The sequence below is a fragment of the Limulus polyphemus genome, unplaced genomic scaffold, assembly GCF_000517525.1.
Source record: "Limulus polyphemus unplaced genomic scaffold, Limulus_polyphemus-2.1.2 Scaffold2785, whole genome shotgun sequence".
Taxonomy (NCBI): domain Eukaryota; kingdom Metazoa; phylum Arthropoda; class Merostomata; order Xiphosura; family Limulidae; genus Limulus; species Limulus polyphemus.
The window spans coordinates 97,089-122,810 of NW_013668395.1; the positions used below are offsets into that span (position 1 = coordinate 97,089).

General features: G+C 33.5%; 1 protein-coding gene across 6 annotated transcripts in view; it reads right to left on the reverse strand.

The window, feature by feature from the left end:
• Positions 1-8,980: 8,980 nt before the first annotated feature.
• LOC106467899 (protein MRVI1-like) overlaps positions 8,981-25,722 on the reverse strand; it is a 42,776-nt gene continuing 26,034 nt past the window's right edge. For 4 of the 6 annotated variants that reach the window (XM_022396109.1, XM_022396108.1, XM_022396110.1 and 1 more), the window contains 9 exons: positions 24,077-24,217; positions 23,572-23,703; positions 21,128-21,340; positions 18,851-18,895; positions 17,915-18,004; positions 14,016-14,293; positions 12,324-12,470; positions 11,325-11,480; positions 8,981-10,786 (listed from right to left, as the gene is read on the reverse strand). In XM_022396109.1, coding sequence (XP_022251817.1) covers positions 10,540-10,786; positions 11,325-11,480; positions 12,324-12,470; positions 14,016-14,293; positions 17,915-18,004; positions 18,851-18,895; positions 21,128-21,340; positions 23,572-23,703; positions 24,077-24,217 — 1,449 coding nt within the window. In that variant the 3' untranslated portion in view covers positions 8,981-10,539. Of the gene's footprint in view, positions 10,787-11,324; positions 11,481-12,323; positions 12,471-14,015; positions 14,294-17,914; positions 18,005-18,850; positions 18,896-21,127; positions 21,341-23,571; positions 23,704-24,076; positions 24,218-25,722 lie in introns of those variants that run through there. The other 2 variants (XM_022396112.1, XM_013928284.2) reach the window with 2 other exon arrangements.

Sequence of the window (25,722 nt, forward strand, 5' to 3'; positions counted from 1 at the left end):
GAGGGCCAATTTGCATTAGCCATCCCTGATTTAGCAGTGAGAAACAAGAGTGAGGGGCAGCTAGTCAACAGAAAAGTGGGATTGACCATTGCATAATAATCCCTACCCCTGCAGCAGAAAGGGTGAGCATGTTTGGTGGTGAGGATTCAAACCTACGACTCTCAGATGCCTTAAAAACCAGGCCTCAAGATTTACATGCCACTAGCCTTGAGCTAAATACCACCTAAATTAACGTAGGAGAACGACACAACCTCCATGTGTGGTAACTGCCCCTATGCAATTGCACTCATGATAATTTCATTATTTTCCTCAGCATTGAATAGACATGCTCAAAATTTCTTATCCAAGTTTAATTTGATGAAAATTTGGGTTATGTTTGAAAAGGTTTAATTATTTTCATGAGTTCTCTAATGGTGATGACTTCTACTTGTCCTATGTGAACGATGAAGTTGCACACAGGCCCTATTTCTACTATGGCTTTTGGAGGCTCAATAACTCTTGGAAACATTACAGACTTTGCTCAATGTGTTGTGGATTACCTCCTGTTTACTAGGCCTCCTCCGCCCTTCTTTTCAGCCACCATTATTTCTCCTCAGTTGTGAGTGGCTAGTTGGACGAAGATTTTAATGTGACTTGTTTTGGGTAATGCCTTACTGATCTAGAAATAGCCTCAACCTTTCAAACTCTTACTGGATATGTTTTTTCATTATCTTTTGCCTGTGTCCTTTAATATTTCCCGTTCTTTATCAAATGAATCCAATTCTTGGGGTTGCTTTGTCATTCTTCCTTTGCATTTCTTAAGGTTTATACTGTTTCCTTTCTTGAACAGCTCCACACTTGTATTCATACACCTCGTCCCCCCTCACAATCGTGTCTTGACTTACAATCATTCTTCCTTTCTTTTTCTAGATTCCATGCAGTTAGAATCTGTTTTTTGGGGAACATACTCCTTTCCTGCTATTTCACACTGTAGTTCCCCATTTTCTAGTTACCTCTCTTCCATCCTCCTTTTGTTGGGGACACTTCATCTGTGATGTTATGGAGAGTTTTGTTCCCTTCTCTTTGTAGCTTTGTTCCTCCTCTCTGTCTCTGTCCTTCCTTATTTGGTTCCTCTGCGTTTGGGACTCATTAGGTCTAGGTGTACTCCTTATTACTGTACACCTTCTTGTATGTGTCTTTGTTAGGCATGCTTTCTTCACCCTGAAGTATTCAGTGGTTTTCATGTTTCACTGGAGACCCAGACTGAATTTATATGATTTCAGCCCTCATTATCTTCCCACATTTTTAATCTTTCTCAACCTCATCCTTGGCTCCTGTTCCTCAACTGGTTCAGTGTACCCTACCTTTCCCATTCTGGCTTCCAGGCTTTTCTCTTTACCATATCTTACCACTATCTGATTGCTGGTTTGTTGCTCTTCTTGTTGATGACTATTATGTTGAGTTGGGCCCAGTGGGTACCCATCTCTCTCTCTTTGTCAGCTGTTGGTCTTGGCTTTCTGCTGCTGGCTGAGTTTTTCATGTTATCTCCCATAGAATCTCTCTCTCCGCTTCTCTCCCCTTCCCCCATTTCCTTTTCTCCTCCATATGACCCTATCTTCAACATCTCAAGGATGGGGTGTCGGATCGCTTTATGGTCCCCAAGAAGACCGTGGACTAGCATCTGGTGATTGACTTATCATCTCACAACCAATTTCTGGTTCTTCCACCATTCCATTTGTAGGATTTCTTTTCTCTTTGGTCGTCTTTTTCACCCAATCTGTGGATAACCATGGTCAATGCATTGAACACCTTCCAATTTTCCAATCCTCCACACATTTTTTGTTTTATCCATTGGAATCAAGTCTTCCAATTCCATGCTTTTCTCTTTGACATAGCATTAGCCCTTATATATTCAAGTATCAAAGTCCTTTCTCATGCCCACACAATATTTTGATTAATCTAGGCATTTTATTCAACTCTTGTCTGCCTTTTTCTCTTTGCCTGCAAGCTATGGAATGTCTGGTCTACAAGATTTTTGCTTCTCATTTTCATCCTGTGTAAAATATTTTGGGGGGAGGGGGGACTTTGACTTCCCTGGAACCCCTCATTCTTTTGGGGCATTCACACATGCCTCCTTCAATGTACCTTGTGAGATCAATGGATTCCTTCTCAGAATTCTTTGTTCTCGATTGTGAATTTCTCCTCTACTTGAAGATTTATCACGGTGATTAGACTGTGCCAACCTATATCTGACATTCCGTTATCATCCTCGCCACTCCCAGACCATCTCTTCATTGCCCTCAAGTTGGAGCATAGCTATGAATCATAACTTGACGTCTGCCTTTTTGACCAAAGATGAGAGTTTGCTATTCATCATCGTGCTTGAACTTCTAGCTGCTCCTTGAGCGTTTCCCATTTCCTAGGTCTTCTGATAGATCACTTGCTAATGATCCATTCCACTGTTGTTTCTAACAATATGTCTCAGACTCTGTTTTTGGATGTTGTGTACCTCCTCTTCTGAGCTCATTTTCTTCCAATCTGTCTCATTGTTTTTCTTGTGAATGGAGCTATGAACCTTGTTGTGGACTGCCTCTTTTGGTTGGACAATGTTCTGCCTTTGATGTGGTCTTTTGTTGTGTTTACTCTCAGTTGGACACACCTCTAATGAACAACTTTGTCACCCCTTTCAACTCCAAGCTTCTTTTCTTCTGGTTCCCTGTTCCTCATCCTTTGTCTCTGGCTGACAATGTGCTTAGCCAGGCTTGTTCTCACCTATGTTGACTCTGTGCTGTGAACCAGAATTATAATTGGTGGAGTCAAAACAGGATTTGTAGCTTGAGTAAATAATGCTTACAGTATCTTCAGCCTTGTTTGCTATCCCTATTTGCATGTTTTTACATTCCCAGGTTTTTTATTTTTCTTGTATTTCAAACCTTAAGCTTGCTTGTTTACATTTTTGTGACTGCATTTTCACTTTAAGCTTGCCATCTTGTTTCTGTATTTTTTACGATCCCTATTCCCCTTTTTAAATTAATAATTTCAATAATATTGTTTTTATTTTTATGTCCATCATGAATGTAAATGTGTATAATAGCAATACTGTCTTATATGAAACAGTTTAGTTTAACAAAATATGTAGTTGATGTATGTATGATCACTATGATGCATGTTAATCAATATACCACATCTGTATATGCTTGTAAAATATAGATAGTTAATATGCTGCAACTATATGGGAAGTCTGTAAACACTACATTGGAAGGACTAATGAACTATAACCGAATAAATAATTTGAGGTGACAATTACGTATAAATTTGTTTATAGAACAATATGATAATGCAATTATTCGAGTGATGTTGAAAAGAAAGTTTTATCTCATAGTTTGAAATTTAGCATTCATAATAGCTTAAGTATTATTTTGTACAATTTCAACAGCTCTCTGGTGTAACTGATCAATTTTTCTGTAACACTGGAACTCGGATTCGGGGTATAGTTTGACTGTTTTCAAAATTTTCTATTGTGAATATAAAATTACCTTAAGTTCAGATAAATTTAGAGCTTTAAAATAGAAGAGTAAAAATTAAAGTATTTTAATTTTCAAATCTGACAAAGGAAACAATATTTTAATTTTACATAAAGAAAAATAATTTAAATAACTGAAGATATTTTAAGTGGTTCAACTAAGTTTGTTAAGGTGCATCATGATCCTATTGATACAGCTAAATTGCAAAGATACTTATTGAAACTGAGGAAAAATGTTATTCTAAATGAAGATTAGTATCTGAACATTAAACTATCGGTAGTTCCTGAAGAAGGCTACTGTTTGCGACATGTAGTTTCTAACATTGGAATTTATAATTATGCTTTAGACGGTTTTTCTCGAATTCCCGCCGAGGTTCATGAATACACTTTGAAGAGCAATTTTGAGTTTTATAATGAAATACAACAGTTGACATTTGAAGTAATGTGTATTTTGCCTGTTTTGATATAGAATCATTATATACAAATATATCTTTAGAAGAAATCATACAGTTAAATACTGATCTGATTTATAATGATAATTTACACAACATGAACATTCCTAAATCAGTTTTTTTTCGAATTAATACATTCGCCACAAAAGAATCGCACTTTTTTCTAAATGACAAATTTTATAATCACATTGACAGTGTTGCTATGGGTTCGAGATTGGTGCCTTCTTTGGTCAATCTATTTCTGTATGATTATAAAAAACAGTAGTTAGAAAATTGCTCGCAAAGCTTGTTTGTTGAATTTCGCGCAAAACTATTCGAGGGCTATCTGCGCTAGCCGTCCCTAACTTAGAAGCTAAACTAGAGGGAAGGCAACTAGTCCATACTACTCACCGTCAACGCTTGGACTACCCTTTACAAACATAAATTGGGACTGACCGCCACCTTATAACGTCCCCGAACATGTTTGGTGACGGGATTCGATTCCATGACCCGCGGATCGCTAGTCGAGCGCCTTAATATCAAACCATATCAGGCCTACCCATCGAAAAAGTTGAACCACTTTACCAGCATAGGTACATGGATGACACATTTACCATCTTTAAGAACTCTGATCAAGCTCTCCAATATTTTATACTGCTATGTCTACTTTTGAAAGTTAACAATGGAACATCAATATTATAAACGTTAATTTCTGGACACTTTAATTAGTAATAATAATTTTGCAAATTTGATTCTAAATAGTATAAAGAAAAATATTATTAAACTATTATTTTATCGTGCATATAAAATAACTAGAAGGAATGAGGTTTTGCATAAAGAATTTAATAACATCAAAGAAGTCTTATAAAAAAAATGATTTTCACATTTATATCATAGATAGAATACTTCGTAATTATTCGAATACACCAGGAGACGGTTCGGCGGCCATATTGACCGCGTATATTTTGACGAGTAAACAAACCAGCATTGGGCTTTTGACATGGTATGGTAGATATGCTTAAATACTCATCTGTATGCATTCAAATCACTTTTTATGTCAAATTATCCGAAAAAGTTTTGTAGCTTTTAAGTTAATATTATGGAATCATTATGATAACAGAGCATTAAAGCCAATAATTAGCACAGTTACACTATATTATCACCCAGTAAGTTTAGGCTTGTTACTATTAGTCTTGCATCAGTTGTGGGAAAATCTGATAAAAGCTTCTTTACAAATCCATTTAATAAAGTTTAGAATTTTATTGGGTAGTCAACATGGTTTCACTAAGGGAAACCTTACCTTACAAATCTTTTGACGTTATTTGAAAAGGTTACTGTTTATGTAGATGAGGTTAAGGGTATAGATTTGATTTATCTGGATTTTCAGAAAGCATTTGACAGTATTAAGGTTAAAACACTGTTAAGGGTATACCCATCCAAATTATACTTATAATACACATTACGATAACCCCGCATGCACTATCTTGTATTTATTATAATTAAAAACCCCTCTGCCATTTATTCATCCAACTCACTAAATGATTTAAATACTTTTGTAAAGCAACAGCATCCTTTTCGAAGTTAGCAACACCAAATACCTTAATATCGTCAGCAAATTTAAGTAATTTATTGACCCTTCCTTCATCTATGTCATTAATACAAATCAAAAATAGCTAAGGTCCTAAGACTGACGTACCCCACTTGTGACATTAATCCAGTATGACTGAACTCGATTTATAACAACCTTCTGCTTTTTTGCATCTAGCCACTCTTCTATCCAATTCGCTAACTTATCTCCCACAGCTATAGATATATTTTTTTTTTGTACAAGCCATTTATGCGACACCTTGTCAAATACTTTCTGAAAATACAGATACACCAAATCTCCACCTTTACCATCATCTATATAAGCAGTAACCTTTTCCTATGTTTATATTTTATCCTGTTTTAAGTCCTAGGTATTGTAAATATTTTCTGAAACAAACATAAGAATATAATTGGAAGGGGTAGCTCGAAATTATATGGAATAGGTTTGTTCACATACAGCCAGATGTAAAGTATAGAGCTGGTTGTTAACTATAATAGTCCTAAAAATATTCTATTATTGCCCATAGGGCTGTAATTATACATCTTATTTTACTCTTAAAAGACCCACGTGTACTATTAAATTTTACCTTTGAAAGGAGTGAGATTTCATAAGTTATATTTGTGTGTGGATCTCCATGTTTAACCGCCTGATGACTTATGTAATTGTTAGAGTTAGTGGTAGAATGAATGAAGAGAATCTGCTTTGTTTACTCGTCAAAACGCTTAACCTCGTTCTCGCGACGACATTGACATGCCATAAGGAAAATGGTGTCCTGGTGTATAAGCAAAATGTTAGTAAACTTATTTATACTTGAAGTTTCTAAATATCTTGCTTTGATCAGCTTACCATATACGGTTAAGCATTCTTTAATTATTAAGACTAAGCTAAAAATTATTCAAATAATAAAAATAGTCTTAGGAGTCTGTAACACAATGTTTGTCTGAATTATCATCATTAAAATGTTCATTATCATCAATTGACCGTCAATTTTGATTTCACATCTTTTAGTCGCAGCCATTTTTTCCCCCAGAGCTGGGATGCGTTTGTTTTGGATATCATCACAATTTTTTGTAATCAACAAAGCCTAAAAAATTCATACACGTTCAAGTGTGAGCTGTAAATGCATGGATTTTACAGACACTTGCGTACACGGATTTATCACGTCAAGCATCAAGTGGCCTAATATCGGTTGAATGTTCACCATGCAGAGAAACTGAAAAATAAAAAATACTTTCAAAGTGGCAAACTACAATATTATATTGTTATTTACATATACAAACTATCACATATTGAAGAGACAGTGTGATTTAGGATGTAGAATAAGATGTATACATATTTTCCAGTTGTAGGCCTGGTCAATTGAAATCCGATAAAAACCAGATAACAGCAGATTTTCATTTCGCCTGTAATTCCAAGAATCGAGATCCAATAAAAACTGGATAACTGTCGATTTCCAAATTAAAATCAGGGGAATTCTTGTAAGTAACTTAAGAACCATTTAATTTACTATTTTTTCTGCAGATCTGAGCAAAAATCCTTCAAAAATTGACGTTCTTCTTACTGTAACAGTTAAACGTTGTTTGATTTGCGCGAAATTTTGTACAGGCGTAGAGTAAACGGTATGTTAAATGAGTACCAAATTTCATAAAAATCTAAGTTTTGGAAGTATGTTTTTAAATCTTAAAAATTCCGTACAATTTGGTGCGTAAAAGATGACAATGAAGAAAATCAGATGAACTTTGGCTCGCATATCTCAGTTGTGGCTGCAAGGATGTTCTTGAAATTTGGAATGCGAGGTAAGTAAACTAGGAGGCATTACAGGTGAAAATTTCAGAATTTTTAATGGAGGGAATACTAAGTTACAGAGCTAAAAATCGCAAATCGTTGGTTCCTGTAAATAACATACTATGTGCCACGAGTCATTTTTTCTTTTTTGGCCACACGACACCACCGTGTGTCTTGATTTAGTAGTCATATTATAATTACTAAATTCTTAAAGTACGCCCAAAAGATACTCACTCGCGGAATTTTGATTGTAATAGACAAAGAAGATGATTGAAGTCGTTGTCTTAGGACTAATTTCGAACAAAACAAGCATGTTTTTGAAAGGTCTCTTGTCCATCAAGGTAAAAAAAAAAAACGTTCAATGAATTCTGCTTGTTTTTCTATACAGGGAGTCTTAAAAGTCCGTTGTAATGGGCTGAATGTTCATAAACGTTCACAGAGTATTCTCAAAATAAATACAGTGCTGAAGACGTTCAATCTGCATCAACTTTAAGTGTTCACCAATAATCTTTATTTAAGAGACAAAGAAATAAAAAAGTATTACAAAATTCCTCGATTATATTCATCGACTTCTGAAACACCCTGTAGAAATAAATGGTTGAATACTGTCACGGAAACGTTCCCTACACTATCACACAACCTACAGAGACTTGCACTGTCGAACCAGCACAAGTGTCACCAACTTTAACATAGGACCAGGTTAAAAGTGCTTCATTAAACGTTTCCATTTATCCTGCGTGTGCAGTTTGTGTTTCAAACATAGTTGAAACTATGATTTCCCCTTCTCCTACCGATTGTCAGTTGCCATATGATGCTTTTCACCGATGTCTTTTCGCACAGTACTGTTGAATATAGTTGAATTTACTATTCAAGGGTTTGGCAATTGGAAAGAGTCCGGTGAATATCCAACTCTTCAGTCTTCTTTTCTGTCACCAGTGGCAGACATCCATAGGATTTTTTTTTATTTTTATTGATGCATGTTCCTCTTTGACTGCAAATCCAATACTAATAAACTCCGATTACACGAATCCCCGCCCCACCGAACATGCTCGCCCTTTCAGCCAGCCGTGAGGGTGTTATAATGTGACGATCAATTCCACTATTCGCTGGTAAAAGAGTTGCCATCGGTGGGTGGTGATGACAAGCTGCTTTCCCTCTAGTCTTTCACTGCTAAATTAGGGAGGGCTAGCGCAGATAGCCTCGTGTAGCTTTGCGCGAAATTCAAAACAAACCCAAACCGATTACACGTGTTTTTCAACAATTGGCACTCACCGTCATGCTTCCTTGAAGGGTAGAAAGACACTTGCTCTTACTCAGAGTCTTAGATTCTTAGGAACTATAATGTGACCTGCATTTTTAATACTTACGCAATCACACAACACATCACAAGATTGCTCATTTCGAGTAAGCAAAAATAGGGAATGTTCTAAATGTTATGTAGGGTCCTTTGGCCTGTAAGTGTACAGGTTTTCACGTAATTCACTTTCTTATAGCATTAGCTCACTAACTGGTAATTTTTTTTTGTCTTTACTTATTCCATCATCAGTTTCCGAAGCCTTCATTTCTCAGGTTTCTCAAGTTAAGTTGAACATTATATGTCAAAGTTTAGCTGTCAGTATTTGTTTGATAAACTAATTACTGCGATCAATAACATCGAAAATTAAAACCCACACGTATAATTAAAAGCAGTTTATTACACACAAAATACAACTTCTTGAAGTAATAATAAAAGCGCAACATTATTTATTCATTCTCAGTTCTAGTATAGATAAGGTTTAAGAAAGATTAGAAATTTCATCTACTAAAATGTGCAACTTGTGAGTGTAGGGTTTGATCAAACAGACTAGTGAAAAAACTTTTTAGTTTGTCAATCTAATTTTATACAAAGAGACAGATAAGACACTTCCTGAAATATTATGATAAAATAAAAGTTACTAACTGACTTATCCATTCAAAACACAGGAATGACATGAAGGGGCCTCCGTGGGTGTTATAAGAGAGGGGGGGTGAAATCCGTACGACAACCCCTTATGTTACTCCCCAGGGGTTCCTAAGGAAGTATGAAGGGTTTAGTGAAAATCGGTTCAGCGGTTCACCAATTATAACCGGATGCGCGTGCACACACACACACACACTTTTGTGAAATTACAGTTTAGACTTAAATGGCACATACAGAAATATTTTTGTGCCATTATTAAAACAGCAATAAGTGACAGTCAATAACTTTGGGTAATGCCCATTTATCGTTTTCACTAAAAATTGCTATAAAAATTATAGCACTAGCAAAACAAAGTATAGAATAAAATGGTCTCAAGCTACAGCAATATTTAACCTTAAAACTCAAACACTGTTTCAAAATCAGAATAAACTAAATATACTTGCTAATTTATTAACCTACTTAAAATATACTGTTAATACACATATTACATTTGCGAATTATATTTTCTGAATTCAATGTTAAGAAATAACTGACTGAACCAAAAAAAAGTAAAGTTTGTAAAAAATATTCCTGCATACATGTATGTATATAAAAAGAATGCCTAGTTTTATTCTTTATTTTTAACAAATTTACTCACGATGCTAACATTGTACATGGGAAACACTTGCCATAAAGCTGATAATCTAGAGTTATAAAACGTCTTACAACACAGTGAAATATTTACTATGAAAATGAATGCAATAGCTCAAAATCGGACTGAAGGTTATTTTACAATAACACGCTTGAAATAATCATCATATCACAACAAAGTTCTCACTCACAAAGGCTTAGATACTTTTGTGAAATTAAAACAGTTATGATAACGTACTTTTTAAATACAAAGTTATTCTATTTTACAGGTGTTTAGGATATTTACATGAAGATTTTTATGCAACTATAACAATGTCTTATTCATACAGTAGAGCAGAATACAACTTCTGAACCACCTTTCCTAATACGCCTACATATAAGCCTGTGTGGTTTTGTTATAGTAAGATCTTCCTACAGTTTCGACGTAACTAGGATGCATTATAGCAGACAGAGAAAACTAACGCATTACTCATTCTTTTAAGATATTCATTCCCTACAAAAAACGTTAAAAAATTGTTTTGAAGACGTAGAAACCAAACAAAATGTGTCTTTTTAAAGTTTCTAAAGAATTATGAGAAAGAAAGAAAGAAAGAAGAAAAAGCCAAATACAATTTGAGAGAAAGATTAGTGAAAAATAACAAAATCAGATGCACGTTTTAGATCTTTACAAAGGATTATGGGTCAGGGACAGGTAAGGGCCAAAGAAAACCCGGAGAATATTCTGGAAGGAAGTGTTGGATGTTTGAGGGCAAGCTGTAGTAGCTTGGACGGGTACAAGCGTTGCTACAATACTGAAGACTCCCGCCAACACTAGGATAACACTGAGGATCAGCCGAAGTCTTGATTGTAAAGTTGTGTTGTCCCACTCTCTCATCTCCCAAAAAATCTTACGAATTATAGAAGATTTATCCCTATGGAGTAAAAAACAAAAAAAAATTCACATATCCCGCTTTTACGCTTTTAATAGTTTTTTTTTTAAAGTAAAATCAGGATAATATGCAAATGATTTTTAAATAAAACAATTATCCTTTTGTACACTAAAATTCGCAAGAGGTTGGGATTATTAGCCTACAGAATTAGCATGTTTATACGAATGGCAACAATGACGTACTATAATTCGGACAGATGGCGACACTAATAAACTTGCAACAGGTTGCATATCACTTCTCAGCCTTCAAGCTTGAAAGTTTTGCAATCAGAAATACACAAAAACTATTATTGCTCTGCAAGGCGGACGACTATAACATGTTTTAATCTGTGTGTAAAATATTAAAGTTTAATTTTACTTGGGAGTTTGACAGGAATTGGATTAACTTAGGGATTCTCAAGACGCTCTAGAAATCAAATCGGGCTAACTATTTAGGTTTTATAATTTGTTAAATATTTTTGTGATAATATATATAATTTCATCTAATCGTCTATATTAATATAAATATTTAAAATGCTTACAATGTTCTGTTTCGAACAGCCCAGTGTTCATGAATACCCAAGTTTCCACCATCATCGCTTCCTTGTTCCGTCAATCCATCATCGTCCAATGAACTCTGGGAGTCGAATTCTAATGGCACTTCCTCGCAGCTTTTAACGGAAATTTGTCTTGCTAAACTATCAGGAAAAAAAGTACGTTCTAGAGCAGAGAGTAACAGGGTCCTTATTGTTTTATAGTCAGTTACTAAAGGCTGCGAGACTGGTATAGTACAGCTTAATATTCAAATTATGGATCCGTTATATTTTCAGTGAGTTCCTTATAAAAGAAATATACAACTTCTTTAGGCCGAGCTTAAAATTCGTTAACATATATATATTGTTTGTTCTTTCGTTTTACTGGATGTTCTCGTTCTTTAGTTAAGTTTTAGCGACCCAAATGTTAATTAAAATTCTCGTATTGTTTTTAAGTTTATATAAAACCAGACGTCTCCACTGTTTATGTCATCACTACATTAGATTATACTGGAAGGTTTTTTTTACGACCAATTCAAAACAATAGTCACTAAGAATATAATAAGAGTATCACATTAAAAAAGCTTTATTAAGAAAATAACACGAATAACAATAAATTATTAAATCAGTTTTACAATTATTGTATTAGGTATTCTCTTAACGAATGTATCCCTCAGTTGTCTCTTGGTGTATAGTTTGATTGTGTGATGCACGTGCAAAGTAAGTTTCAAAGATTCTATACAATAAACACTTCTAACAAGTATCACATGACTAACGTTAGTTTGGTCTGACCTATCAGATACATCTACATAAAAAAAATTGTACTTTTTTTGTTCCAGTAAATTGTGTTGAAATTTTAAAACATGCTTCTACAACATACGTTAGCACGAGGATTTGTGATGTAGCCTGGATGTAAACTACATACACACACACACACGCACACATATTTAAACACTGTAAACATTATGTATCCAACTGTACGATTACATGCGAACATGATGACATTACCTCTCAAACTCGGAGTTTTTCTCTGCTGAAATCTGCCCAGCTGAATCAGTACGGCGTGTTCTCATCATAAACAGATTTTCATCTTTACTTGCTTGAATGGTCTGATCCAGTTTGCTCGAGGAATCGTTTTTCAAGAGATATTTCTTTCTGTAAACGAGGAAAATTCATCGTAATATGAGCAATTGCATTGGACCACCAAATGATACATGGCCCCGAATTTTATGCGGCCAACAATATGAAATTATGCGTCATAAAACTGCTGCTAATTGCAGAAACAAATATTATGCAATGGTTATGCGGTAAAATGTCAAATTATGCAGCCCTTACCAAAGTAAAAACAGCTTAAAACTAACATTCAACAGTATGTTAAAACATAACTAATGCACTTCTACCATCAATAGCAATTTAACAACAGTGAACACTTTTTGACTTTAGAAGTCTTTTGACAGGTCATTAATGTTTGACCAGCAGGCTCCACGTGTCAGCCCAGAAACCAAGTTAAAAATTTGGTAGCAAATACAGTAAACTCAAGATCTGCGGTCTAGAAATTTAGACTTTAACTCAAAAGTAATTAATGTAAACAAAAATAAATATTCTGTGAGAAATTTGAAAAACTATTTAAACTTCACCGAATATTTATTTACTGTAATTCATATTAAAATGGTTCTATGGCTAACGCTTCCTTCTTTGATAAATTATCCAAAGTTAACGAGTACAATGAGCGATATTAGGACTAATAGGGTAGATATCACACCTCACCTACTACCCATCAAGTAAGGCGTAATCATTGACATAACTACAATAGTTATAGCGCTGGATGTGGAAAAGTTTTCCAAACCTGATTCGATTGCACTGCAAATTTCAAATCGGTGTTTTATAGACCTAGCTCTATCGTCTCTAGAACGGGTATAATTTTCTATGAAAAATTATTCAAAACAGTTTGTGGTGTGCATTTCCTGTAACATTTCCATGGCTTTTAGGATATTTATCAGTGAATACACCCACACAATCAAGGTTTATGATGATTTACTTTTCTTATTAACGAGCATAATACAAAAAAAGTAGAATCGTAGTCAGAAAACGTGACCAGGCGGGGTTAATTTTGCACTACTTGTCTCCGAAATTCTTTCAAACTAATATGAGGAAGTACCGCTTGCAGTCAGTCTAATTAGATAAACGAAATCACTTTGTTTTTATGTTGCTTAAAAACGGAACTTTTGAGAAGAACTGCTTAGTGATTAATTCATCAGAAGTTGAAATGATTGTCTCCTATGAATCTAATCATTATAGAGCAAGCACGTACAGTCTTAGCTCTTGAACTACATCATGTCGTGTGTGTTCGTATCTGTTCATGGTGCATCTTTATTAGATACGTGTGTTACGACGATAACTCAATGAAGAACAAGTTATGTTCACATTGTACTGAGAATCAGGATAGCTAGCTGTTCAGTAAGTTTGATGACGTTATGGCTGTGCTTAATGATATTTGTTTTGCTGTTAACCTTCAATTAGACTGCAGCTCTTGGAATTAATGTATATTTGTGCCCATAACGAGAATCATTTGACGAAGTCCCTGCTAACTAACTATACATCAAAACACTGAAAAACTGCATTGTAAGTTGAAGGTCTGTAGCAGTATTTAACTTAATCTCATCATATCATGTATGAATGTACATCCAAACATTTAATCACCCTTCGTCCCCGTTAGCACAGTAGTCCAACTCTTGCTCAGGAATGTCCTCCGCGTGTAGGCTCTTGCCGTTGAGTGTGGAAATAGCAATCGATGAACGACCAAGACCAAACACAGGCCCAGTAGCCGCCGGTAAAGAACTACGTCTACTCATGAACTGTTTAGGTGGTGTGGATGAAGGATGAGTTGAAAGTCTATTTGATAAGTTAGCATTACCTGTTGTTGTCCCTAAACTACTAACCGCAGAGACCACAGTACTCAGTAAGCGACCTCGGCTTTCCTAAGAATAAATAAACATTTAATGTTTCTGTTAAATAGAAACTTTGACTTTACGAACGTAAAATAAATACATTTATAGCTATTAAAATCAGTGCTGATAACAAACTCCACAATAATTACAACAATCATTATTCGTTCACGCAGAAAATACTCGTTAAATATATATATATATATATATAAACACAGTACTGTGAAACAGTGTCAATAGAAGAGAATATTTTGTCATTCTTTCCTTTTTATGGGGCTAATTATTCCATGTCATTATAAAATGTAAATTTCAACACTATGGTAATGCTTCACTGATCCCTGTTGACGACTGAATGAGCAAGGGTGAGAATATTTATCATTTTTTTTAGAATTCCCATATACTTTTACCAAGGACATGTCATAAGGGTTCTGCTTGAATGAATATACTGATCAAATTTAAGGTCTGAAATAACTATCATGGTATCCCATGCAGTGTCTTAACTATATAGAAAAAAAGATAGCATATGGCACTGGTATGTGCTAGAAGAAATCAATTTTATACCACTCCAAAAATAAACCTTCATAAAAACCGACAAATTGTTGTGGACTTGAAATGCTCCCCAAACACTGTAAAATACACCCTAGATCGTGAGACAGAGACAGGTAAATTTGAAAATAGGAAAGGAAGAGGCAGAACACTTAAACCCAATGATACTGATGTTAAGTGTCTTCGTTTATGCAGCCTTTGGGACATAGGGAAGACTGCCACTGATCTCAAGCATGACATAAACGACAATGTACCAAATGACAAAGTGTCCAGATTTACAATGTCAAGAAAACTCAACGAGAATAGAATATTTGGTCGTGTAGCAGTTAGAAAGTCCTTTACTCCGATCTCCAAATATTGTAGAGAGACTAAAATTGATTAAAAAGTACAAAAACTGGCCACTGGGTATACCATGATGGATCAGTATCTGATGGTATTTGCGCTGGTCCATTATTCCATCTATTTTGCAAATATCTGTTGTCGCTTCAGCAGAAAAACACCACAAAAGCATCACACTGCCTCCCACCATAGTTCATGGTAAGTGCTGGGCATTGAGGTAAGTATCTTTCACCTTTCTTCCGCCGGACGTACAACCTACGCTTTGAACCAAATATTTCCAACTTGGACTCGTCCGTCCATAACAATCATCAACTGGTTTGTGTATTATTGGGAAAGGATTTTACTACCAAGAAGATAATGATCCCAAACATTCATCCAACCTATGCAGAAATTACTTAGCTAAGAAAGAAGGTGCTGGAGTCATTCAAATGATGCAATGGCGGCCAACAGAGCCCCGATCTCAACCCAATTGAGCAGGTATGTGATCTGATAGATTAAAAACTTGACAAATCCAAATTTACTTTCAAAAGAAACTTCACTGGAGTGTATCAAGTCATTTGGAGTAAAATTCCAAAGAACACTTTGATTAAATATGTTGCAACAATGCCTGAAAGACTGTCTGCAGTTATTAAAGCATAGGGGGGGGGGGCAAAAAATATTAACTGTTTGCTGAACTCAAGCACTTCCGCTGAGTTTTTGTTGTACTAAATATGAATATTAATAAAAAAAATTATGATTTCACCTGTGATTTACCTTCCATTGTTCTTTGAAAGTAGCGTGAATGAAATCTAATTTTTGGCTTTGTCCTAACACTTTTACACAGTACTGTATATATTTTCATTTCTGTAGTATTTAGCTGTTTGTTTATTCTGACATAAATATTTACTACACAATTTAAGTAACATGGTAACACTTTAACTTCTGAATGTTCCGAATGTTGGTTAAAAACAGCCGCTGGTGTTTCCGACATTTGAACTTGGCTGGACTTATTAAAACCGCTGTCCTCACAGCATGAATAAAACTGGCCCTTCTCAGTTTATATTTTAACTGTTGCTTACAAGAAGATACTATGTTGATGTACAGGACTTTTCAAATCTTTGTACGAGTTAATTTTATTTCTAGTATTCTTTATTCCTAAGGGAAAGAACACTTGGTCCAATTCAGATCTATCTATTTGGTATTTGTGATTGCATGATAATATGTTAACTTAAGCAACGATCTGGGAACTGGACGCAAAGCTTCTGATTTTGTTTCTGATGTTTTAAGTTGAAGGTTTTGTACATACGGGAATAAATGTAGCACGCTCACTTCAGTATTTAATATAACCTCCTAAATTATAGAAATTTACAATTGTGAAACAAACAAAAGATCACACGAAAGCTTTTGAAAATAATACAAATGTGGGTTTCTACAAACGCGATGTAATTGATAACTCTATCGTATGTTAATACAGAAGATTAACCTATTTCTGGCTAGTAAACTGAAACTTTCAATTAATGAATGCTTCTACTAACGAAACACAATAACAACAACAATAAACTAAATTTATAATATACTCACCCTATTTGGCAAGTGAAGATTTCCCTTTACGCTGGCATGTAATAAATCAAGAATGTCAGAAAATTTTAACACTATTGTTAACGTATCCTAACACGTTTTTACATATTTTTTTATTTATTTTTTATACCAACGAAGAGTTATAAGAAATTAAAAAAGCCCGTGTATTTTCAAATCTATACCATAAATACGGTTTCGGGTGTGATTACTATGGTAAAGTCAGGACTGCAAATAAGCCAGAGTTGATACAAGTACAGCTGTTACGAAAATATAGGGGGCAAACCAAATTTAGATTATTCTAAGGCCGGTTTCAAGAATCTTAAACCACACTTTATTCTAAGATTTATTCACAACAATAAAAGATGAGATTAAATTCGAACATTACATTTAAATAGTTAGTGGATAGTTAAAGTTTCGTGGTCAAAAGTTGCATTTTCTTTTTATTTTAATTAGAATGCCACCTAGTGGAAGATCCAATATATTTCCAAGAACAACAAGCACAAATAAATATGAGAATGAGATGTGGTAAAGGATTGTAAAACTAACTCGTCTTGCTATATATAAATATAAATTAATATATATTAATTTCTTTTCAGTTTTAATTACGTAGTTTTGTTTGGGCCAGAAAATATTATTATATCAAGTTTGAAAATTACAGCAAAATCATTTTCACCATTAGTATTTAATGCGCATATTGCATGAATATGAGGCTAGAAACTGATTCAGTGAGTAAACATCCATCTACGACAGTTAATTTGTGTTCTTAAAAGTAAAGTGTTCCAGTTTCTGGTTTGATTTCTTTAGACTTCATCATTAGGCTGCAGCGTCAGTATGCTATTATTATTTTCAAATATTTTTAGTTAACCATAGTATAAATAGAAATTGAACGTTTTATTGTGTGAATATATGAAATAAATATCACATTTTAGTTATCATTAGCGCTGTTTTACCAACTAAAATACAAAATGCTACCATGCAACTATTACAAATGATAAATTAATTGTTTGAGTTTATCCAAACCAGATGTTAAACCAAACTTAAACTAACATATACATATTCAAATATACGTAAATTTTTTCTAATTAAAAGGTGGTTGCATTCTTGCTTTTTGTGACTCGACTTTCAAAAATTCTTTGTGCTGAAAATTTCGAAATTCTGATAAAAACATAAGCAGAACTGTGGTAACGAAAATTCCCTTATTTTAGCTCTTACCACACCATTTGTAATTATAGAACCATGTGATCTGTCAATAGGTAAATAATGATGATGCAAAGTAGAAAAACTGGCTCTTCTGAGGCTAGCCTGGAAGGAGAAAAAAAAATGGTACGAGTTTGCTGTTATCATGTGTGACTAAAGGAGATAATTATCTACATAAACGAACACAGGTTTAACTCGGATGCATATATACTTTTATAACCTAATTTTACAACTGTTACCATTGGTAGGCTAAACTGAAAGTTGGTACCAAATTGAAAAAAAAGAAGTTACTTTTGATATGATGAATATGGTTTATTTTGTTTATCTAAATTGAAGGTTACTAACCTCAGTAAATTAATGATAAGAAACACTAACTAATAAATAGAGGTTGTCATATAAATCTTACGTTATCGTTTTATTTGGTATTAATTTCATTTTCCCACTTCAATCACCTATTCCTAAGCCGTTGCTATATCAACAAAGAACCTATTTAAAATACTGGCGGGAAAGTTATTTTATTTCTGAACATAAGCTTAAGTAAGATAAGTGATAAAACTCAAAGAATTCTCCTATCAGTCACAGTTTTACGATAGCTTTAAAGAAAGTAGATAGACCAACAGCATTTCGGTAATCTTTAAATTTGACGATTTTTCAGATTCTAAAACACTTAACTGAATATCAGCGCTTACTGTTAACCATGCACTTCATGAACTACTAGAAGGGAAACTACAAACCATGTTGAAATTCCAAAAGACATAACGAATTTGGTTCAGTGAGGGAAAGGCGCTTTTGAATTACTGATTTGATTTACTTACACTGTTATGTACAAGTACGCGGCTATCAAATCGACAAGCATAAAGTGTTAACAGAAAAGGACTTTTACAATTCCCCGGTTTGTAGACCAAACAAGGTACTCAGAAAATACAATAAATTGTAATTAGTTATGTTTACCTCTTTTGTAGCATGCATAAGGTAATGATGTGATACACCATGCATCTAATAATAAAAACAACAACAATTAATCAATGTTAAAGAATTACACCATAGTCACAAAACAATCAAAATATAAAGATCCACTGCATACGTCCTGACAAAGTAATAGAAAGACGTGTATAATTGCTCTTTTTTTCTGTTCTTTTAACGCTGAATACATAATTTAATAATTTATAAACGTTTAATGCGTTAATTCCTTTATATTTAAGAGTTTCAAAAAAATAGCAAAACAACAAAACTTTTGATGATTGAATATTCAAAAATAAACAACGATTTTTTTGTTTAAGATATAATATACTTTATAAAAATTTTGTTGAAAAACCGTATACGTGACTAGCCTATTTCATGAATAACTTATAAGTGCATTTTAAACTAATGTTATTATTTTAGTATATTATGTAAACCCAGAACTTTCTTCCAATTATTTGTTAGTTTCTAAACTACATCGAAGCTGATTACTATTAGTAAGTTATTTTTACTAGGAAGAGCCCCATTTATGATGTTAAAAATATGAAAATTAACTTTAAATCTCCCGAAACTCTTCCCTACACCCCCCAAACCCTCTTTATAGCTATAAAAACTACAGATGTAATGTGCATACCATTCTAAAATATATTTACTAAAACATATTGTTACACATAAATGCACAATACACCCAGAAACATGAGACAGGAAACACATCCTGTCACATTGATTAATAGTAGGAAGTTTTCCTAACACTAGTATTCCAAAGTAACAATAGTATACATATATTTCTCCACACTAAATTCTTACACAATTTTATTTACAATTTAAATTTTGTAAGTAGCTTTTAAGTTAACAAGCTAACTTTCGTTGTTCTCAAAACTGTAAGCCATAACAGTTCTTAACGAAATTTTACAGTATTTTAAATATTGAACTAAATTCAGAAAAAAGTAAAATGAGAAAGTTAACCAATTTAAAAAGTAAAAAAACTACAAAGAATTAAACACACTGAGCAATGAATGAACACAAAAACATAGTTACCTGTAGCAGGTCTTGAACATACTGACACGCAGAAAGTAGCGGAGGATGTCTAGACATTTACATCAACAAACCACAAATATTTTATCTGACAGACACCCAAAAAAAAAAAAAAAAGAAGGCGTTGTAGTGAAGATACTAAGCGTTGACAGAAGTAAAAGCTATACAGACAAACAAAACTAACAGGAGCTTGCTTTTATTACAGTGAATCGTACAAGTCACTGTGACCAAAACTATGTCATTAAATATACTTTGATTTAAGACAACAGAAAATATAAGTGTGTCTATGTTAGAGAAGAAATTGTTAGTGTTCAAGATGTTTTGAAACTGTCACTAGGAACAAGTCCGTAAATTAAATAGTTTCATTGATTACCCCACACGTCATAATCTGAAAATGTTTGTTAAACAGAACACAACAACAACGTTGCTTTAATATATTTTTGACAGGAACCTTTGTTTTTAATTTCCATCACTTTAACTTGGAGTTTGACAAGAGCTTTAAACATACCAAAAGCTAATACAAAGCAAGAATGCAACGCACCATCTTCATTGCACGAACAATGTGTAACTTAAGATAATTCGTACAATACGGACTAGTTAAAATACCAAGATCCAGGGAACAGTATTATACAGAACACAAAGGCATGAAATCATTAAATTAACATTCTCGAGCGACTTGAAAACTTGAGTTTTAATTCTAATTAATCGTTTCGTTATGTGTAGTAGTTAAAGTATTATGGAAAAGGCTACACTGGAATACAGAGATGTATCGTCAGAACAGATACATTGTTTACACCTACTATCTAGTACTTAACATACACTTTGCGTTCTCTTAAGTTACTTTTACAAGTGTTAAGTTAAACATTTTCATCCGTTTCACAATTAAAATGACATTTTGAATGCTGAAGAGAATTTATATATATGGAGTCAATTAGAAACCGAAAAATAATACATTTTAAGTTAATAAGATGCTTGTAGGTGAATGTTTTCAGGAATTTGCGCGTGTAGTTTATTAACAATACCCGTTACTTGATTTGTTGTTTACGTTTTATCAGACTTTTATGTGCGATTAAAAAAAAATTGAGTTTTTACAAGCACATGGAGCTTACATAGATACGAAACAGTACACAATACAACATTTTATAGAACACAATATAATGCATTACTCATCAAGTACAATGAAATACATATTTGACGTTTTTGAAATAGTTATTTTGTGAAAGTAAAACTCACAGTTTTTCCACCTCCACCAATAGACATTGACCTGAGTGAACGTAACATTTTGGACTCATCATTTCCGGCTTCACTACTGTTGCTAGGCAGCAGACGATTCTCTATTAACAAACGTCGAGTCTCCTCTAACTCCTGGTGCTCCTTCTCGTACACTCGTTTAAGGTTCTCGACGTACATGACCATAACTTCAAAGGCTCGATTCATTCTTTCTTCCTGTGTGGAATTTAACACAATTTATTGAAAGGATCCTATAAAATAAATAAATATAAAGGCTTTTAAAACCGAAACTACACGGCTTAAGTTTATAAGTTTCGATCAAATAACGAAAGTGATAGAGCTCGTTAATTAAAATTCTTATAAGCTGTTGAATGCACCCAGAAAACTTGTATTTTAAGAATAACTATGTTTGTATATAAATATTTGCGCGTGTTAACGTACGTGTTTGTGTATAAATAATATCAGTACTAAAATAACTATGTATATATATGTATTTTCTTTTATATCTTTTTAGTTCTTTTAAGCATATTTCAACTATTGGGCACTTAACTCAAATTAATGCAACGCTGGATTAACTCGGATTAATACAATGCTGGATTAAAAGAAGAAGCTACAACATTCCAACTCAAGCGGAAGAATGTAAATTTTTTCAGTATTATCCAACTAGAACTCAGATTAATGCTACGCTGGATTACCTCGGATTAATACAATGCTGGATTAAAAGAAAAAGCTACAACATTCCAACTCAAGCGGAATAATGTGAACTTTTTCAGTATTATCCAAGTAGAACTCAGATTAATGCTACGCTGGATTACCTCGGATTAATACAATGCTGGATTAAAAGAAAAAGCTACAACATTCCAACTCAAGCGGAATAATGTGAACTTTTTCAGTATTATCCAAGTAGAACAAGTATAAACCTTTAAAAAAAGCTACTAATCATATAGAGCATTGTGAGAAGAGTTACTACGTTTGAATATTTATTTTAATAAGGAAGAATTTTTCAACTATCTATGTACGGCAGATTTTGAACAGATACTGTTTGTACTCTATTCTTAAGAAACATGATAAATAATATTAAAAAAAATCGGGAATTTAAAAACCTGCAAATAGGGATTATAAAAAAGTAAGGAAACAAGGCCGGAGATACTGTAGACATGATTTACTCAAACTACAAACGCCTATTTTGGCTCATGCTGTTACCTAACTGTTACATCAGTTTCCATTAGAAAAGCAGTTTTTTTTCAAATAAAACATACGTCTGAAACATCTAAACATTCATTCATGTCTTAAGTAATTACAATTATTCCATGTGTGTGTGTGTGTGTGCGCGCGCGCGCAACAAGATTTAATATCATGTGCATTGAATTTTTTTATACTCTTTCACTTCATACATAACATGTAGTGTACGAAGTATCGAGTATCACCTTTTACTTCAACTTTTAAAAGGAACACCATATATATTTGTAGGTAGTTAACTTCAAGGGGTAATGATAACATTGTTTACAACACAATTATAATGTTTTTTTAGCTTATGTAAAATATAGAAGAAACAAATCAACTTTTCAATATCCCTATCGCCTTCATAGTACCTTATTTAGTATTCTACAAAAGATTTTGGTGCAATCTACCAAGCTGTTTTTGTTGTCGGTCGGCAAGAGAATAACAAGAAGAATTACAAACGGGCCGTTTTGACCAGATTTTTTTCCATTAGGGTTTTGTGAAATTCCTTGCGATTCTCACTGTGAACCACTAGCGTGGTTCATGATAACTATCTCGCGATGAAGTGCACAGTTTTGTTTTATTATATCTCGCCTATCGTTTCGCTTTGAAACTCAACCATTCTAAGTGAGTGAACAAGTAAAAATGTTAACTGAGACTTTGAAAAATGGACTTAAGACGTTGTTTCTTTCTGTACAGAACTACCACTTACTGCCATAGAGATCATTCTTTTGTGGAGGTTGGTATAAATCCTATGATTTTGAAATGGCATCATATTCATAAAGTTTCTTTGAATTACAATTAGAAAGGGTAAAAAAAAAAAGGTGAAAAATGATAGCCTTAATCAGATTTATGGGAATTTATTCTTTTACGTATTCCCAATTTAAACCAGAATCTTAACAAGAGGGTTGATGTTTTTCTACAGTAATGAACGAGAAGTTGACTGACTAGGCAGTCATTTTTCAGAAGAATAATTAGTATGGTTTATATCGTTTCTGTCTGTGTCTGTGGGGAGAGTGGTTGATTACTTCTACATTTTTTTTTTTACAGTATTTTAGGAATGCGACGAGCTGTGCTGTTGCCATAGTAACATACTACGTTTTATTCCAGTGTCACGTCGGATGTAGGTTTGGGAATCACGTTTTACGTTATTTTAAGCAGTGACCAATTCATAATTATAAACAATCATAACTTTTAACTTAATGATAGAGTGGAAGTTCTCAAACCTGTTGGACAGCGCCATATATTTCGGCGCGACTAGACACGCGACAGGTGGACCGGTGCACCACATCTACCTGTTGTTGAATCTTGCTAATCAACTCTCTCATCTCATGCGTGGTGCTAAGCTGGTTTAATACCTTCAGAAAGAAATTAGTTCTATTGTAGAAAAACAAATCTCACGCCAGAGAAATTAACAACTTTTCCTTTCAATAAGAAAAAAAAAAATTAACACTTAAATTAAACTCTCCTAAGCGCACATAACTGATTTACATCATTTTGTGTACTTATTTCATTCAGATGTATACTAAACTCAAGAGTTTGAAAGAATTATCTTTCACAAACTAGCAAAAAAAATTACTGATTTTACGATACGCAAAATGTACAATATTAAACCATCCTAAATTTGACAACTTCTTTGAAAGTAGTTACGACATGTCAGTACAACATCTATTATAAACAAGCTTTACGTAAGATCCTAACTTTGGTACTTTCTTTAATGCACATTCTTACATTAAGGTATTCTTTCAGAGCTTTTGTTTCATTTTCCACGTTCGTCTCGGCAGTGTCTCTTTGGCGTTGTTGAAGTTCTATTCTTTTGCTTAAAGTTAGCTTATCCGTCTTGAAGCCCAAAGAAAGGGTACTAAACTTGCTCTGAAAACAAAACAAAATCAAATATCCGATATGTTTATATATCTGGTTAGTTAGTGGACACAGTTAAAATTAAAGAAACTTTTTTTTATTTAGAAGAAGAGATGTATTCTTCCCACCTACATGTATTATTGATGCTGACATACATGATTCGATTGTATGATACTAGATTTCCTTTCCTAATCTATTTCATCCTTCACCGTCCAGAAACTATCATCAAGTCTTGTTAATTCTTGGTACTGTTTAATTTATGACTTTATAGGTTTCCTTCGATTTTCATTCTTCAAAACAAATAATACATACCCAGAAGTCGTAGTTTTAAGAATACTTAACCGTAATATTAATACTTGAGTAGCTTTATGTCACTAATTTCGAGGCATTAATACTGTAAGAATGCAAATTTTTATTGTACTTACTCAAGCAATTTTACTTTCACTGTAGGATTAGAAACGATAACAGCTTGCACAAATTTAACAAAAAAAAACACTTTTAAAATAGATTCTAATACAAATAGATTAGACGTGACACACCATATGACAAGGCAACATTTAGTGACAGTGCAATAAATCAATTTGTAGTGGTAATCTCCGCTAAGACCAGTATTAGAATTAGTATTATAAAACTAACTAACAAACAAAAATAATTAAAATTTTTAATCTACAGCATTTTAAAACCATGAACTTATTTTTACATTATTATCCCTACTTTTATTCTTACGTATAAATTAGATAAACCTACAAAAATGAATAAAATAAAAAAAAAATTGTTAAAGCCGCCGCAAAGAAAAAAAAACAGTTGTATCAAATGATCTTTACTGGGAAGACAATATTGCTTCTCAACAATACATTTGAATTACTGTTACCTAAACAAAAACCCCAAACTTGGCAGTTTTTGAAATGAAGCATCAAATCAACGATGAATTCCTGTCACCATCCCCGTCAAAAGTTGTTTGGTCGAACGTTTCCTGTCCCCCATCCCCGTCAAAAGTTGTTTGGTCGAACGTTTCCTGTCCCCATCCCCGTCAAAAGTTGTTTGGCTTAATTTTATACGGAATTATTTCTCTTACAGCGATTTTAGAAGTTTTATTGTACTTTCAAATATATTTTGGAGTTATAATTGTTTCTTACGCTTGTTACGTATAATATATGCTCTGAAATGTGGTCTGTGCAACGCATTAATGCCAAATGCCCCCCTAACATTATAAAAACAACTGAAGTACCTTTAGGATTACAGTTACAAAATTTCAAAAACTTAAATTCTTCAATTATAATATATTAATCACGAATTTGAAAATTCATGTAGGAAAAACGTGACTAATTATACGAGAAATAATGAATAAATACTACCATTAGATGAGAGTGATAAGATGTATTATTAAAGTTATCTAAGCGCAGAATATTAAATGTAATAATTTACATTTTATTACACTTACTTCCAAATAATGAATAAATACTACCATTAGACGAGAGTGATAAGATGTATTATTAAAGTTATCTAAGCGCAGAATA